A 17,684-nucleotide genomic window follows, 5' to 3' on the forward strand; every position below is an offset into this window, starting at 1 on the left:
AAAAGCTTCTGGTTTTGCATTAGTGTGAATTTTTTGTTTATTTATTTTGTGTGTGTGTCTGTAGCGTGACCATGTTTCCTTCCTGATTCAGCCTCATGCCTTTGGGACTGGTTTCTCCAGGGAAAGGACTTTTGTCATTTCTGTTTGTTGCCTGCAGTTGTTTTCGCAGTGGTGATATTGGGGCACCTCTGCCTTTGTCTGTGTGCCTGGAAGGGTGGAGAGGAAAAGTCCAGGGCTGTGGCAGTGTTGGGCAGAAGGGGCCACTGCCCCACAGCAGGCCGGTTCCCACGCACTCTCTCTTCTCTGGGATGCTAGGGCTGCGTGAGTGCTGGGCAAGTGTTGACCTGGCCAATGGATTTGGCATAACCTTCTGATGTTTCCATCTTCTTGCAGCAGAGAAGTGGAGTTATGGGTGCAAGCAGGGCTGGGGTGGGGAGTGGAATACAAGAGGGAGCTGGGTCAGTCTTTTCTAAATCTGGCAAGTGAGCTTTTGGGGGCCAATAGGTGGTTTTACTAGCTCCCTCTGAACATTTGGCAGCATGCAGGAGTGCCAAATGTCATCCATCCAGAGTGTACGTGACCTTGTGGTATCTGCATGGCAGTGAACAGCCTTTGGCTAACCTTGCCTCTTTTTCCTGGGGAAGTGAAATAGCACTTACCCTGCAGCTGATGTTACTCTGGAAAGGGTCTTACTCCAAGTGGTGCACATCCTCAGAAGCTGGTAGTGGTATTGTAATTAAGAGAATGAAGCAATGATTCCAAATAAATAATACATCTATCATTAATGATTGAATGCAAAATTTAGCCTATTGCTGTTGTCTGTATGTTGCTTACACGGAGGTAGTAACGTTTTAGTCTGTCACAGATTGGAGAAAGCGTTTATTTACCGGTGAGCAGTGTGTTGTGAGGATTGCCTACTTAGAGACCTGGCCCATTTGCTCCAGCTTGTAGGTCTCCAACAAGAGGGTCAAATTTCTTCTAGCTGTGTTTTTGAGGGTGAGGTGGGCTTTGCTTTGAATGAGTCCTGGGTGGCAACTCAGAGCCCCTTTGGAGTCTGTGAGGCTCTCATGGCCCTTGTTGGGAACACCTTGTTACTGGCCTGATTCTGCTTGAAGTGCAACCTTAGGGATCTCAGAGGGCTCCAGCTGGTCTGTGGTGGGCAACTGTGGTGGCTCAATTCCCACTGGAACTCCTCCTCCTCCTTGGAGAAGCCAACTCTCAGATTTACTTTTCCAGTCCTGATAGCTAATATGTGCTTCTCATGTATTAGACTCAGCTACCAGGGTTATCTGCTAACTGCGGTGGATTTTTCTGAGCAATGCTGTGTCTTAACAAAGCATATTTGCTTCCTGTTTGGGGTATAACACTGAACAATGCTCAGCTTCAGGTTCCTGAACTTCTGTGGTACTAAGATTCCTTCTCTTTCTCCATTGTGGTTTCTCATTAATTTCTGGAGAGCAAAAAAAGTTTAGGCCTAGAGCTGCCTCTTCAACATATAAGCAAAGACTTTGTTTAGGCAAGACAGCACTGCTCAGGTGGTGGTGGTTTGATGACAATGGCAGTGCGGTTTGGAGTGACCCATGGTGGTGTGGTGCTGTCAGCCCAGCCGAGCGTGGAAGTTCCAGGGGCAGGTCTGGTAGATCAGGACGCTGAGGAGTGCAGATGCAGAGCAGTGGATTTTGGCAAGTTATTGTTGCAGAAACAATTTTCTTATCTGTTCTACTATCTTGTTTCTAATTCTTATTTAATGAGCTCCTCTGAAAATAAGAGAAGCATTAGAACAGTTTTCTTAAGTGTGAAAGATCAGGCTGAAATTGGCGTTGAAGAGACTAATTACTCTCATTCTTCCACCTTCCTGACAGCTGTTTACTGCTGCAGAGCGTGTCCTGAGGTGCTGAGGAAGTCCCTTGCATCTTCACAGGCTGCTTTTGGCCGGAGGTACCAGCAGCAGAACGTCAGTGTCTGCTTCTGATTTAGGCTGTGTATGACTTAATTGTCCTGTTTTACTGGCAGAAAGCACTGTTAAAGGTGCAGGTGTGAGACCTGTGGTGCAAAATCCCCCAAGCCTTGTTCTGCTTTTCACTGCCCTTGTTCTCTCCCTGTGACTTCCTGACTTCAATGTGGATGCTATGATGGCCGTGGTCTTATCTTAGAAAGGGCAACATGCTGCTGAAGGAAGAGACTTCCCTTGTCTCATACACACTAGAAAGAGAGATCACATCTATCATAAAGACAGAGTTTTTCAGGGAGAAAATTACCAAAAGCATTAAAATATATAGGGAAGAAGAATGCTGAGCAGCAAGACGTTCCCAAGAGTGATGGGTACCTGCCATAGTATTTATTTAACCAGAGTATTGAGTCTGAGCCTGACCTCGGACCCCAAGCAGTAAATTGAAGGAAGTTGCTTTGAACCCTTCTGGCTCAATAATACCCACTTGTTATTCTCCATAGGAATTTGGGGAGACTTGCAGGGGAGGTAGAAAGTTGCAGACAAGAAAGCTGTGAACATCTTCAATTTTCCATTTAAGCACACAGTATCGAGTGATAAATAATTCATACTTCTGCCAAACATTTGATTAAAAGAACCCAATTCCTTCCACATTTTTCAAAGTCTAAGAATTCCATTCTGTGTCTTTTATTTTAATCTGTCCTTTAACTCCTATCCAGATGCCCACTTGTCTGGGCTGTCAGCCTTGATTCCACTCACCCTGCTTCAGGCAGTCCAGTGCTTGCGCTGTTACTTTCTCATCACTTCTGCTGGCTTACAGGTGCTGAAGAAGTGGCAGTAAGTGGGGTGTAGTGATGCTGACAGAAAGCACTCTCGCCTGAGGTGAGGGAAGTGAAGGTGGTTTCTACATGCCTTTGGACTGTGCTTGGGAGATCAGTTCTGGTGGTGGCAATAGAGGTTTGTGTCTGTTCTTTGCCGTGCTGTATAGGAGCACTGCTGGCTCCTCATGAAGTGCAGTGGGTCATAAAAGATGGGAATGCAAGCTCTGACTCTGTACAGGTCATTTGTTGGGGATAAATTTCAGATGTGGCTAAGATCCAAATCCTAAAGTCAAAGACCTGTGCTGACCTCTGAAGCTTTCTGCCCGTGGTGGAACGTAGTCCACTCCAGCAGCTGTCACAGAGATGCTGCCAGCGGCTGCAGATGTTTTCCCTGTAGCTTGCGCCACTCCTCCTTGGTCTGTGGAGGCAAAGGATTTCTGATGCCCTTTCTGCCTTTGGTGGCATGCCTAGGGAAGGGATGTGCAGGAAGTGTGGTGGCTGAGTTGATGTCCAGTGCTACAGGCAGGCATTACAGGATCAGCAATGTCACCTTGTCTTGCACAGCTAGGGATGGTGTCTCCTTGTACTCTCTTTCTTTCAGCTACACTTGGGTGATAATGCCAATGCCAATTTGGCACTTGCTGTCAGTTGCTGTTTGGCCAGTCCCCTGGCTCATTGCTGTCCTTCACAAGTTTCTTGCAATAGCCTTGGCTAGTATATAATCTCCTGTCTTTTATGGATTTTGCTTCCTATATGGGCCCCCTTGGCATTTTCTGGCAGATCATGATTGAACTCATTGCTTGTTTTTCACTTTCAATCTTTGTCAGATTTGGGCTTGTGGCAATGGGACATGTCTTTTTTTTTTTTTTTTTTTAGTGGTTGTTTGTTTTTGTGTTTACCCTCTTGGTTTTGTCTGCACTCAGCCCTTGAGAACTGATTCTTCTGCAGCCTCTGCTAGTGATTCTGCTCCACCAGCCTCTGAGAACCTGAACAGGTATCTTGTGTTTCCTTTCCTTTCTGCAGCAAATCAGTGGGTCCTAGCCACACAGCTTTGCTATGCAAAGAGTAGTTGTGCCTTGTCATAGCTGAGAGCTCAAGTGCTTTGTTTTGCTTTTTTGTTAGTACTTCAGGCAGTTTGTCAGGTTCACGGGAAAGAGTGCCTGGCCTGTGATTCCCTGAATCATCCTTTGGGATCAGCCTACTCTCTCCCATTGGATCAGAGATGCACGGTGCTTGGCAGGGTGGCAGCAGCAGCAGTGTGCGCTGCATGTGTTTTGCTCTATGCCAATGCATGTGTGTTATACTAACGACAGCCAGCTGTGCTGATGGGTGCTCCCTGAGCTGCTGTATGCTCAGGCTTTAGGACTGCATTGAACTGACAGAGGGATGTGGAGGCAGGTGGGGCTGAGTTGTTGCTCTGGTGTTAGAGGCTGCTGGAGCTGGCTGGGGATTTGTGAGATGGGGGAGAACTCCTCTCTGGGAAGTGGGAGGGAAACGCCCCTGACTGCTCTCTTCGGAACCTGTGCTAGGTGTTGTGTGTGTGACTGCAGCAAGCAGGATCCCGAGGGGAGCGGTGGGAAGGTCCAGGGAGTGGGGGGACTGGTGGGGGTTAGCAGAGCTGTGTGTAACAAATGGGCAGTGCAAGCGCTTGCAGCACCCGTGCTGAACCCGGCACAGGGAGCACCTGCTGTGCTCTAGGGCTTTGGGGGCAGTGGCTGCCGTTCCTGGGGCCAGGCAGTTTCTAGGCTCTGGATGTGGACAGCAATACTCTCTGGTACTATGGTTTCTCCTTGGCAGCCAGAGGCAGAGCTTTTGCATGCTCAGCTGGGACAGCAATTTATTTTGCAGACTGACCGCTCTGCCTGGTTAGTCAGAGCTGGCTCCTTGCCCTTGGGAACTGGTGGGTGCAGCTTGCTCTGCCCAGTGTGGCAGCTGGGCTGCGGGCGCGTTGGGCACAAAGCTGCTCCATGCCTTCTTTGCATTCTTGGCTTAGAGGTGGTTTCTCTCAGGCCTGGGCAGAGCAAATTGTATATGTAGTCAGGGCAACAGGAAGTTGTCTTTGCTTTCTCCTCCTCTGAGTTTGTTTTTAAAGGCAAATTAAAAGCATTGTATTCACGTAGACAAGGCATGAAAATTCCGTTTTGGAAAAGAATTGCTGCAGAGCGAGACCGTTATGGCTATAAAACCCTCTTCCCTAAGGCAGACTTTGAGATTTTCTTTGCAATTAAAATTTCTTTGAAACTTGGACCAAAGAAGATGTAGAGGAAAAAATCTCCTGAACTTTGAAAATACTTTTTTTTTTTTTTCCAAAGACTGCTTGCATGACAGCAAGCATTTAACAAATACTGTTCCTCCCAGTGTGTCTGATAGCAGAAAGTGACTGAGCATGAGAAGTCAAAAGGTCATGAATAGGTCCTGCTTTGACAGTTGCTGCACTATTTTATTGGAATTTCAAAAGGCAGCATCAAAGGGGACAATAATTAAAGCAACTTAAAAAGAAGGGAGAAAATGGATGTTTAGTCATACAGTCCTGAGCATTGTGTAAGTAGAAATTCCTCTGGAAAAAGAGCTTTACCTGAACTGTGAGCAAGTTCACCTGAGAAGAAAAGCAGAGGAAGAAGTCCCCTAGGAGAATAATTCCAAGGAAACAGAAGGAGGAAGCGAAGAGATTTACTTCAAGAACAAGCATGGCTAAGTTTTCACTAAGTATAATGGACTTTCTTCCTTGTTGTCAAAGCTGTGGCTAGGGTGACATTATATCATTATCTGCCCATTTCACGTGCTCTGGATCAGGACAGAAGACTTGCTGAAAGGCAGCTTGCTATCAAACATTGCTTTGCACAGTCCGGACCTGCACATGGGATAAGTTTATCTGGTAACTGTGGTTACAAAGGGCTTTTGCTGTGTAAGCAGAAATAAAAGTAATTTAAATATCCTCTTTCAAAAGCCTCTACAGTTACAGTTTTGAATCTCTTGGCCACTTATCTTCAGCATTTTTACTTAGTGCCATCCAGATCAATATCTCCAGCCATTTCTGTATTACTTGGTTGGTAAATGTGTTGAGATTATGGAAAGGGCACTGAATTAGAGTGTTCCTTGTGCATGAATTTCAGCAGAGGGGATGCTATGGGGGGGTTCCAGAGCTTGCAGTGGTGGCAACCTGTTTAGCCTACAGTTGCTCTCCCTGGTACCACGTTATTCAGACATGATTTCCAGCTTTGTTTCACCAAAGTATTGAACCTTAAGTGCTGTGTCACTGATGGGATCTGCTATGGAAGGGGAACTTCCAGTGCAGTGGCTATGATCATAACCACTCTTGATGTGAGTGGACGTTCTGCGCCTTTTCTGTCCCTACTGTTGATGTCACTTATGGAATTTGTGATGCAAAATAATGTATTCCAGCCAAAAACACTTATCGTGGCTGTAATGGTGCAGAGGGAATGGTGGTGATGTTGGTCCATATTGTATTAAATCTGCAGAGCTGATAGGGCTGAAAATCTTTAAATCTCTAAATCTCTAGGGCTGAAGCTGATGTGTGCTGTGACTATTCTGTTGTCCAGCCTAAAGGGGTACTCTTAAAATGCTTCTTGGATGCTAGGAAGGAGCTGTGGGCACATAGATGGGTGCTTGGGCATGGTGCAGTGGTCAACAGTGGGTGTGGTACTGAGGTGCATTATTATCAGAGGCAGTGTGGGGGATGTCAGACACTTGTATATATTTTTGATGTGTGTCCATGTGGCCTGCTCTGGAGTTGACAGAATCACATGTCTGGCAAGACTGCCTCCTCCTTCTTCTCTGGGTTTTAAAGAGAAGTTCATAAAAGTTTTTTGGTTTTTTTTTTTTTTTTTTTTTTTTTTTTTTTTAAATGCCTCATCTTGTCTTACAATATCCAGTAGAGAAAGTGAGCTCCAGAGAGCCCAAGTTCATGTCTTAGCCCTAGGCCTGGAGATTATGAACCATCTTAAAGCTTTGTAGCAGCCTTGCTGTGCTTGTATTGCCTCCATGCATCAGATAGTGGAAGTGTGCACTAGCCAGCCTGTTCCTTTTCCCAGGAAAGGGAGCATTAAGTGGATTTGAATCCTGTTTAACAGGAGGAGACGCAGTTACACGCTGTGTGCTGCACTGCAGGCAGTATGAGAAAAGAATTTGCTGGTACAGTAATTGCAGGCTTTTTGCTGTCCCGTATCCTGGAGAATTGTCTGAGACTGGACCGACATGCCACCCATGCTCAAGGTGTGAGCCAGGTGGGGCTCCATGTGGCCAGGGATGCTGACTCTGAGCTGGCACTAGTGTGGGCCCAAGAGCTGTTGTGCTTGTGCTTGCAGGAGGCCTCAGCTCTTCCCTCGTGGCTGAAATGGCTGGTGAGCGTGGGTGGTGCTGGGCTTCCTGCTCTCTGGCGTCGTTGCTGTGTGTAGGAGATGGCAGAGCTGCCCTTCAGGCTGGCCTGCTAAGCTCCTGAGTAAAGGCATGTTTGATTCAGGAGGTGCTGGGCAGAGAATGGAGAGGTCTGCTTGGTGCTGGAGGTCTGCCCCCCTCTTTGGAGAGAGTCTCCAGCTGGGCTTGTGTACTTGGGAAAGAAGCTGCCAGTGTGTGAAGCTGTACTCTTCTTGCCACTCCAGTGCTGATGCACATCTGGCTGGTTGCTGGGGAGCCTAGCAGGAACTTTTGTCTCTTTGACTCCTGTCCTGGGTTGTCTGCAAAGGTGCTGTAGTCCTGCCTGCTGGAAGCATCGCTGTGAACTGCTGACAAGGCTGTGTTTGTGCTCTATGTCTATCTCCAGCCTCCTCCTTGTGTCTTCTCATGCCCTTCTGTCCACTTTCCCTGTGTGGCAGCTATACTCGGTGCCAAAGCTGATGGAGCAGTGCTAGACCAATGTGGCTTCCTCATGACTGCTGAGGTACTAGTTCCAGACCAACAAGATTGGGATACAGGAATGCTGCAGCTCTTCCCCAATGCCTTTGTCATTGCCTGCTCTGCCCTTTGGAAGCCAGTGGGGAGCAGAGCGTGAGGAGAAGTTGGCAGCGTAAGAGTCCATAGGCTCCCAGTCTCCAGCATTGAGGTTGGGTGTCCACGTTCCTGTGCTAGAAGCAGCAGCCAGCCGTCCTGCAGGCTGTCCCTGCAGTGCTCTGGTCTGCCCCTTCAGTGTTTGTGGGCTGGCTGGATCTGGGTCACTGATGCCCTGTTTGAATGAGTCCAGCCCATGGCTAACCGAGCCTTGAAGGCCATGTCTGTGCTCCAGGGGACTGGGGCTGAGCTGTTGTTTCTGACCAGCCACCTTCCTGCTGCAGCCATTGCTTCCTCATGTCCACCGAAGCTGGCCTGGCACTGGCACAGGCAGGTGATGCTCTGCCACGGGGCGTTGAGAAGCTGAGTGCCTCCAGGCATGCAAAGCTCTCATGCCTTGCTGCATCCTTCAGAGCTGATGTTGGGCTCTGTGTTTTATGATGATTGTAAGGGCTTGTCTCAGGAACGATGCTGGTCTGTCAGACCTTTCAACATGGCTGCAGGCATGGGGAATGCTGTGAGCTCCCAGGGCACTTACCTGGCTCCTGGCCAGATTGGCATGCTCTGGGCTAGTGTGGCACAACTCCCCCAGCTCTGGGACTGCAGCCATGTTGAGCAATGTTATAGCACACTGCAGGGCTGTGATGCATCAGACAGTGCTGCTTTCATCTGCTATTGCCTGCCACTGTCTTCCCCTTCCCCTGCCTTCTTTCCCCTGCATCAGGCTGCATTTGTAAAATGAAATAAATATTGACACGGACGGGATGCTATTCAATTTGTCCTGATCAGTGGGCTGCGGTGAGTTCTGACAGTGCAGAGTGTAAAACATAAGCTCAGGATGTAATTTCTACTGTCAACATGATGTACAGTACGACTGTGCCAAATACACACCGACAAACTGCACAAGCTCTTGCGGGGAGGAGAGGGGGAGCTGTGCTGATAATTGGGAAGCGGGGATGACAGAGCAGCAGCAGCAGGAGGGAGGGCATCTCAGGGTGGTGTGAGAGCCTAGTTCTTTGCTGCGTTCATGAAAGGCTGCCTGTCACAGCACGAGCCCAGGCATGTGGCCTTGCGGGTGCACGCGTGCCATGCACCTGCAGCTGTGGGCTGCTGTCTGCTCAGGATGCTGTGCTGGGGGCTGAGTCTGGCTGCAGCAGCTCCCACTTAGTTATTTATGTCTCTGCTGCTCACGTGTGGCAGCGAGAAGTGGCACCTCCAGCTGTTGGTGAATGTTCTTGAATAGTGTGAGGAAATAAATGCTGTGCTAGTCTTGGTCCTTGTGCTCAGAACTTTCTGTGGTGCTGTGGGGGTACCTTGAATCCTGCTGCAGCAAATACACGAGCAGGGCTTGGAGATCTGGGGTATGTTGCTTCTGGAAGAGCTCTGTGAAGTGACAGTCAGAAGGAAAGGTGTGCATGCTGAAAAGTGGCTCAGTGCTGACCCTAGCTGTGGCCTGAAGCTTTGACAGAAGAGAAATAGGCTGAGAATTTATGGGTGGAGAAGAATCTAGTTTGTGACATTGAGCCTAGCCAAAGATGTGTCTCTGTGTCTGTTTCTAGGTTGCTCTGGGTATCAAGATCTGGAGCGTGCACTGGGCTGGGTAGAATACGGGACCCAAGCGCCTAGGAGGTGCATTGAGAGAGACTGGGATGCATCCATAGAAAGAGCCTGCAAACAGTTCAGCTGAATGTAGCTGAACTTTGGCAATGTGAGACAGCCCCTAGCAAACCACATTAGCTCAGGCATAGCAGTAAGATGAGAAATCTGTTAAATGTAACAAGCGGCATAATGGCTGGGACTCAAAACACAAGGTTGTGGTTCCCACAGCAACGGCAGCCCAGCCCATGCGCGCTCAGCGGGACTCTCCTCTCCATGGCAGTCGCGGCTCAGCAGAGTGCTGAGATGCAACAGGGCTGAGCAAGTTGCCTTGGGAACTGTGGGCCAGCTCCTCTGCCAACTGGGGAGTGGCCCCGCTGGAGCGGTGCTCGCCTACTGCGGCGCCTTTTGCCCTTGCGTACGCTTCTCTGCTTCGCTTTAGTGTGTGCATTCAAATTGCTGCTTTTACTGGTTTATTGACAGTGTTTTGGATTTAGTCGCTTCCATTTATGTGTTGTAACTCTGGTGAGGCTGAAAGAAAATGCACGGTGGCTGTGCAGTGCCATCCCTGTATGCATACAGGCCTAGTCTCCATATGGCTCAGGTAGTCAGGTCATGGAGGGGGCTGTGCAGCTTGGGTGGGGAATGGCGTGGTGAGAGGAACAGGGGTTGCTCCTACCTCCCTCGCTGAGCCAGCGTTGGTGCTGTTTGCAGGCTAATGTTACTTATCATGCCTGCATTTCACTGTTGTACTGGCTTTCCTTCAGGTTTGCCACAGGCTCAGGAGGTCTTCAGTGATTGCAGAACTGTTCTGTCTGGTAGTGGGTGGCATTGCTGCCCTGTAGGGCTTCTGACAGGGCTTTATGGAGCAGCCTGGATGGCAAGGAGAGGGCCTCATGGCAGGCAGCAGATGTCTACAGCTGGTGACTGCTTCTCCCGAAGGCTCTGCTTATGTAGTAGAGTAGAGTAGAGAGAGGGGTTCTTTCCAAACTTATTGTATGCCCTAGATGCTGGCTTGAAGCTCTTGCTCTGGCACAACTTGTGCTATTCAGTTTATTGACATCTCTCACTATCTGGGGAACTCACTCTAAAATAGCTATAAATTTCCCAGATGTGAGAAATTGGAGAGATACTGTTTGTGGCAGTGATGCTCTGTATCTTGTTTTATGTATCTTCTATATATCCATGCAAGAACGATAAAACAGTTTTGTATGTGTCCTGTTATTGTCATTGTGAATCTCCTGCTCTGAAGTCTGATGCAGGTGGGGCAGCTCTAGAGTGGGGACTTTTGCATCTGTGTTTGATACATGAAAGGTGCAGTTGCTTTACCCTGACAGACTTACCCTGACAGTGGGACGGAACAAGCCAGTCCATCTGTATACAGATCATCCTACTCCCCTATATGTAGTCTGCCATGTTAAATATTTTGTCATGTTTTATTATAGGGATTTTTGCCTCTATATTGGCAAATGTAACTGGCCCTTCTGGAGCAGTGGCAAGAACTGCTCCTGCGTGGGGAGGCCTGACTGCAAGTGGGAGCTTTGCCATTGCCAACAACCTTATGTGGTTGGTATGAAGATGTCTTAATAAGAAACTGCCCATCAGGAGAGAGGGGTGGGAAGGAATGTTAGTACTTCTGCGCCATGATTCCTAACAAAGAAATACACTGGAGACTCTGTGCTCCTTGAAGCTTGAAGCACACAGGGCTTGCACGTGTGAGATATGCGCATGTGTGCGCAGAATACAGCATGCGTGTGTTGAGGGAGAACTGGCACGTGTCCACACAAACAAGGCACAAATATGGACAAAAAGGAGTGACTGTGTACATGAGTGCTCTTAGCTGTGCATGTGAAGTATGAGTGTGAGCCCTTGTGTGTGAATATATCTGCGCTTTGCATGACATGCTACGTGTGAGCCGTTAATAGGCAGTGCTGAATGGCATCAGGCACTTCCTCAGGTCAAATGCCCTGTGCTTCTCAGTGTTTGCCCAGACAGGGAAATGCAGAACAGGTGCAGCTTGTTGGATGCTTTGAGAATTTGCCCTGTAGCTGTGGTCACAATAGGGGAATGACAAGTGCAAGGAAGGGCTATTTGCTAGTTTTCCCTGCTCTGAACTGCTAGGACTGTTTAGAGTCATGCAGGGGGCTGTGCAGAGCATGGTCCAGGCAGCTGCCTAGTGGCCCTTCTCTAGGGAGCAGATGCCTACCTACTGCCTCGTGCACGTGGTCCAGGATAGTCCCTCCTCTTTTTCCTCTACTATTTAGAGTAAGAGATGACAGGAGATTCTCTGCAAAAGCAGTGAAAGTGCACATACTTCATGAGCAATTCTGGCTGTGGCTGGTGTTGCAGAGCTCTGGTGGAATCTCAGGAACCTCAGGGTGTTGGTAGAGGGAGATGGATGCTGCATACCTATCCCCCTCTCCTCATTGAGCTCCCTCTTCCTAGTTGCTTGTTGAATGCAGTTTACGCTTGGCCCCAGCTCTCATGTCACTATCCTTAGTATCTCAAGTGTGGCTTGAAACTTACTGCAGATCCCTTTCTTAAAAAAATGTTTACTGTCAGCCAGGTGCTGATGGTACAGCACTGCTGTGGGGCACCTGGGAGGGTTTTTTTGTTTGTTTATTTTTGGGGGGAGGGGGAAAGGGAGGGCCCTGACTGAGGGTGCAGGGGCAGTGGAGGGGCACAGAGCCCTGTTCTCACACCAGCACTGACACCTTGGCATTTTCCAGGCTCCTGGGGATGCTGCTGGCTGCCCTTCACCTCCCTGTGTGAGCTGGCAGAGGATGGAAGCGACTGGCATCAGCTGGGCCAAGGACCCTTCACCAGGTGCTGGGATGTCGCCCCCCTGAAGACGGGAATTACAAATGGGCTCGTGAGCGGAGCGCACAGCACGGGTCCCTGCGTGGCTGGACCCCTCGGGCCACCACGGGACAGGCAGAGGCTGGCCACAGCAGCTCGTCCTCTTAACTCCTCTGGGAAACCTTGTGTGGAAAAGCTGTCCCTTGCGCCTTGTGGATGCTGGTCCTGGGCAGCTGTGCCCCATGCACAGCTGCAGAGCTGCCTGCCTGTGGCGGGGCAGGCAGCAAGCTGCACATGACCCCACTCCCTGGAAAGGCCACCAGCAGCTGAGCTCGGAGCTGTGCAGCCCTGTCCTTGGGGACAAATGCCAGCTGCCAGACTCCTCTCTGGAGACCCAGGAGCAGCTTGTGAGACAACAGCATTGACTGTTCTCATGCTAGCAGTGGGTTGTCTGGAACGCCTGCAGTTGCAGATGTGACTCTAGCCCGCTGGCAGTGGAGGGCTCCAGCTGCAGGACGTGGCGTGCAGCAGGGATGGGGATACTCTGCAGTGACTGGTGAGCCCAATGCTGCTGGTGTGGACTTTCCTCCTGAGGATGCCAGTTGCCTGTCCAAAAGCCTCCTAGAGTGCAATGGCAAAGGGTCTGCAGGGCTTCTCGTGGACCATGCTGCTGCTGCTCTGTGCTATCCAGGAGCTGGGGTCCTGGGCTGTGCACACTGCAGCAGAGGGTCCTGGCCTGGTGCAGCCAGGGGACCCTGCGCTGCTGGTCAGTGGACGAGTGAAGCGTGGCTGGGTCTGGAACCAGTTCTTTGTGGTGGAGGAGTACACGGGCACGGAGCCACTGTACGTGGGGAAGGTAAGGTAACCCTATGTGTCCCTGGGGCTGATGAAGCCTGTGCAGAGCAGGGCATGCTGGCAGCATGGTTGAACCTGGTGGGGGTGAGGGGCCCTGCATGAAGGCCGCTCACAGAGGGAGTACCCTAAGGACTGGGTTGGTAGGAGCTCCGGGTGTGCAGCGCTGGGTGTTGTGGGGGCAGTGGGGAAGGCTCAGCCCTGTCTCTGGGAAGGCAGACATGCAGGCTATCCTGGGCCGGTGTAATGGGCATCTGCTCACACTGCTCCATGCCTTGCGTGGGGGCTGAAGTGCTGCTGGAGCACCAGGAACTTCCAGCCCTGGCAGTTGCTGCAATAGGCACAGCCTTGTCTTCCTGGAGTTGTTCAGTTCCCCATCCTGTAGTGTCCCTTCAGTATGAGGATGATGTGCTGCTTTTTTTTTTTCCCCTCATTCCTCCCTGAGGCTCCCTGCTGGTCCTGGAAGGACTGTGCTCTGTTGGACCTGCAGGCTGCAGCTGTTTCTGAGCTAACCATCTGAGCAGACTGGGGCTGGCAGAGCAGATGTCCCACTCTAGTTGTGGCATGGAAATCCAGCTCCTGCATGTGGCCAGAGGGAGGTTGTTTCAGGGTTGATGCATCTCAGGCTGGCCTGCACAACGCAGTATGGAGGGTGCTTGGTGCGGATATGCAGGGCTTGGAGGGGCTACGAGGACCAGCACTGGTGATAGAACTTGCCAGGGGTCTGCACATCAGGCCCATGAGTGGGTGCTCCTTAGCACTGCCCAGAGGCTGCACTGTGCTGTCTTGCTGCCCTTGGGGCTGGTCTCACACTTGACTTTGCACAGGTGGTGGCACTGATGACCCTACCTAGGGAGGTGCTGGGAACGTTCAGGCTTGTAATCATCCTGCTCCGCTGTGAGAAGGTGTGATAGCAGGCACTGAGCGTTCTGGTCTCCCCACCTGGAAAAGACCCGGTTGTCCCTCACCTCTGCCAGGGAGTGACTCTTCATGCTGTTCTGACTCTTGCTGTTGCTCACACACCCTGCAGAGGTGCATGGCTGGCAAACCAAAGGCAGCCTTTGTTGGCAGAATACAGTGCTGTGCAGGGCAGGACTGGTTCTGTCATTGGGAACTTGCTACTTGCCTACAGTGACCTCCTGGGGCAGGGGGATGCTGGTTACGGACATGGCATCCTGAGGCTGGAGGAGTCAGGCTGAGAGACGTAGGTCTGTTCAGCCTTGAGAAAAGAAGACTGAGAGGGGATCTTATTAATGTTTACAAATATCTTAAGTGTGGGAGACAGAGGGATTTGGCCAGCCTCTTTTCAGTGGTTTGTGGGGACAGGACAATGGGCAATGGCCACAAGATAGAGCACAGGAAGTTCTGCACCAACATGTGAAAGAACTTTTTCGCGGTGGGGGTGACGGAGCACTGGGACAGGCTGCCCAGGAAAGTTGTGGAGTCTCCTTCTCTGGAGATACTCAAGGCCTGTCTGGACATCTACCTGGGCAACCTGCTCTAGTGAACTGCTTTGGCAGGGGGGTTGGACACGATGATCTCTTGAGATTCCTTCCAACCCCTATAATTCTGTGAGCCATTCACTTTGGGATTGCTGGGCTTTGTCCTTTTCCAGGAGCTGTGGAGAGGCTGCTGTGTGGTTCTTGGGTGTTTGGAGGACACCCTTTTTATACTGATGAAGGCAGAGCTAGCTGCTGGGACCAGCCCCAGGGGAGAGCTGCTCCTGTGGGGACATGGGCTCTCCCTAAAGGAAAATGCCCAAGAGCTCATGCAGCAGGGCTGTCTGATGGCCTCGGCTGTCTGGTTGTGAGTCTGGAGGAGGCTTGAAAATGGGCTTCTTGGCTATGGGCCAGGTGGAATTTCAGCAGTGATTTGTGTCCATTTCAGCAGACACTCGAAAGCCGCACTCCTCCGCCAGGACGCTCGATGCAGTTACAGTTAATTCACAGCTCCCCTGGGAGGTGACTCGAAGCATCAGGCCCTGTCAAACTCCAGAGGTAGCCTAGCAACGGCCTCATCTCCAAAATGAACCCAGGAACCTAAAACTAACCCATTTTACAGTCTCTTTCACATCATTCAACGCATCACCCGCCCCACTCAGAATAAAAACCAAGCTGCACCAAAACCAATTCCCTGTCGATATTGTTCCACAGGGCTGAAAGCAGCCTGGACCAGGCTCTTCCTGCACCTGGGAGAAGCTGTGGTGCCTGCCTGGGGAGGCTGGGGCTGGGAGCCCCCAGCCCTCTGGCTGAGCCAGCTGAGGAGCAGGGCTGAGTGCGGGAGCCTTGCAGATGTGGCACTGCATCTCCCGGTGGCGTGGCTGGGGCTTGCCCTCCATGGATGCCTCTTGCACACCTCCACGTGTTCTTCAAAGGGCCAATGCCGTTTCCATAAAATCTGGGTTCTCTAGTTAATCCTTCTGAACTGTAATTTCCCCTGAGGCTACTGTCAGTTTGATGTGGATTTCTTTGTGTGTGTGTGTGTGGGGGGGGGGGTTAATAGAATTACGGGGTCAGCACTAGTTACAAACTTCTGCATGTGGACAGATCTATTTTAGATAGAGGAGGGGATTAAAGGGGAAAAAAAAGGAGATTTAATTAAGTTGCTAATATTTAAAGAAAATTGATGAACTCAGGCTTTATGAGTTGGAGCAAACAGAGTGCGCCTTTATTATGGGCTAGTTTTTATTTGATTTTCTTTCTTTTCCAGCCCCAAAGTCATTTTTATTTGTGTATCTGTGCTTCCTGTTTAATCACTTTTAATAAGGAATGTGCACCTCTGTTCACATTTAATTTTGTTTTAATTATTAGCAAGTAATTAATGGCTTCATAAAATTCTTGGGTTTATCCCTTTAGGCTAAGGGAACTATTTCCTGTTTAACAAACTGAAGCACTATGCTGTGGGCACTCTTGTCCTTGTCAGATTTGCTGAGCCAAGGGGTGGGGGGGGGGGAATTCCCTCTCAGAGAAGGAGGTGAATGGGGGTGGGGGGGGATTCCGGGCACATCTGCCCCTGAGGTTCAGGGTCTGTGCTGTACCAGGGCTGCCCAGCTTTGCTCGCCTGTCCTGCTTGGTGGCAGCGTGGTAGTGTGGCTCTCTGTGAGCCCAGGCAGAAGTGAGCATCCCTGGGATGTGCTCTGGGCCTGCGCTCTGCAGCATCTCCCCCCAGATGCCTGTAGTCAGTTTTCCAGCCCTCCCCCATTAGTTGTTGTTTAGCCAAGCAGCACAGATTTAGCTCTTCTAATCTTCCCTTGTAAATCAATCTCTACAGCCCCTTGAGCCCAGGCTCCATTTTTCTTCTTTGCTTTCCAGTTTACAGGGATGCTGGTGTCTGCTCCAAGCAGTCAGCAATGAGCAAATATGTAAAGAGGATGTACTGAGAGCTCGGTGTGGTGCTGGGTGGTTGATCTCTGGCCTAATTATTAATCATGAGGCTGGTGTTCAGCAGAAAAATGCGGGTTTCTGTTACCTATGTGGAAGAGACCAGGCACAACTTCTGTCTGAAAAGCTTGATCTCTGATGGAGTAATAGTGAATGTTGTGGAGATTATACCATGGAGGAGGCAGCATGCTCTCCAGCAGCCAGAGGGCTGGTGCAGGATCTCCAGGGCTGGATGCTCCTGCAGACTGGGGCAGACCATCCCTGTGATGAGCTGCTGCCCTGGCAGGTCTGTGACCAGATCATCACAGTGGTCCCAGGACACTGCTGGGCTCATGGCTGTACACACTAGCTGAACAAAGGTCCACATCCTGGGCAAGCATAGGGAGGTGTTTCAGTATGGGAATTAATAGGAGAACGTTGTATAAAATGCATTAGATTGTCTGATGTGTGAGTACCTTGCTCATGAAATAAATATATAAACTGTATCTAACAAGACAAATACAATGAAGGCATCATTTAAAAAAAAAAAAGGCTGCTCTGGTATAAATTCTTGCTGGTAGAGCTGTATGTCTGAAAGGTGGATTATAGAACTGCAGTTTGGAAGATTGAATGGCCCATAAACATTTTCATATTTCATTAGCCGATTAATGGACAGCTTTTCTTTTTTTTTTTTTTTTTTTTTTTCTTTTTAAGGGGGTGGGGAACTTTGCTGATTCTAAGCAGAAATTGCAGGTACCAAATGAAGACAGCTGAAGAAACCTTTTGGGGGCCCTGTCCTGTTATGGATTGTCCCAATTAATGCCCATGCTGCTCTCTGTCAAGATGCATTCTGCCTGTCCAGTTACTGTTAATAGATTTCTCATAAGTGGCTGGATTGTAAAAACCTCGTAACTCAGTTTAATGCCACCAATAAAATTACCTCTGGACATCTGGCCTGGATTCCAGTCAGCTCCCAGTCCATGGGGAGCTGCTGTTTACCCTTTCTTTTCCTAAGTCCAAACATTGTCTTAATTAGAAAATGAAGTAGAGATTGACTACAAAAGCACCTTTCCCAGGGGCTGTTTTTCATCCTGAATGCAGGCCTGATTTGCCTTTTTTCACTACAGGCTTTGTCCAGGCTGGCTCTGGGTGTGATGCTCACATGCAGGGTGCCCTGCTAGCACCAGTGCCTGGATGGCAAGTGTGGCTGTGGTCAAAGTGGTGGGCAAGGAGGGTGGGCTTTTGGGCAACTGGTCGGGTAGGTGGGGGCTGATGCTGGTGCTGAGCTACCTTTATACCCCGGTC

General features: G+C 50.0%; 2 protein-coding genes across 2 annotated transcripts in view; both read left to right on the forward strand.

The window, feature by feature from the left end:
• Positions 1 to 12,120, forward strand: part of SLC35H1 (solute carrier family 35 member H1) — a 68,288-nt gene extending 56,168 nt beyond the window's left edge. The window contains exon 10 of the transcript XR_014318625.1: positions 12,099 to 12,120. The gene's annotated coding sequence lies outside the window, so the exon portion shown is untranslated. The remainder of the gene's footprint in view (positions 1 to 12,098) is intronic.
• A 125-nt stretch (positions 12,121 to 12,245) lies between these two features.
• CDH22 (cadherin 22) overlaps positions 12,246 to 17,684 on the forward strand; it is a gene marked incomplete at its 3' end in the record, with an annotated part of 48,364 nt that continues 42,925 nt past the window's right edge. The window contains exon 1 of the mRNA XM_082773446.1: positions 12,246 to 13,024. Coding sequence (XP_082629572.1) covers positions 12,800 to 13,024 — 225 coding nt within the window. The 5' untranslated portion in view covers positions 12,246 to 12,799. The remainder of the gene's footprint in view (positions 13,025 to 17,684) is intronic.

Source organism: Aythya marila, assembly GCF_965140915.1.
Source record: "Aythya marila genome assembly, chromosome: 16".
Classification (NCBI taxonomy): domain Eukaryota; kingdom Metazoa; phylum Chordata; class Aves; order Anseriformes; family Anatidae; genus Aythya; species Aythya marila.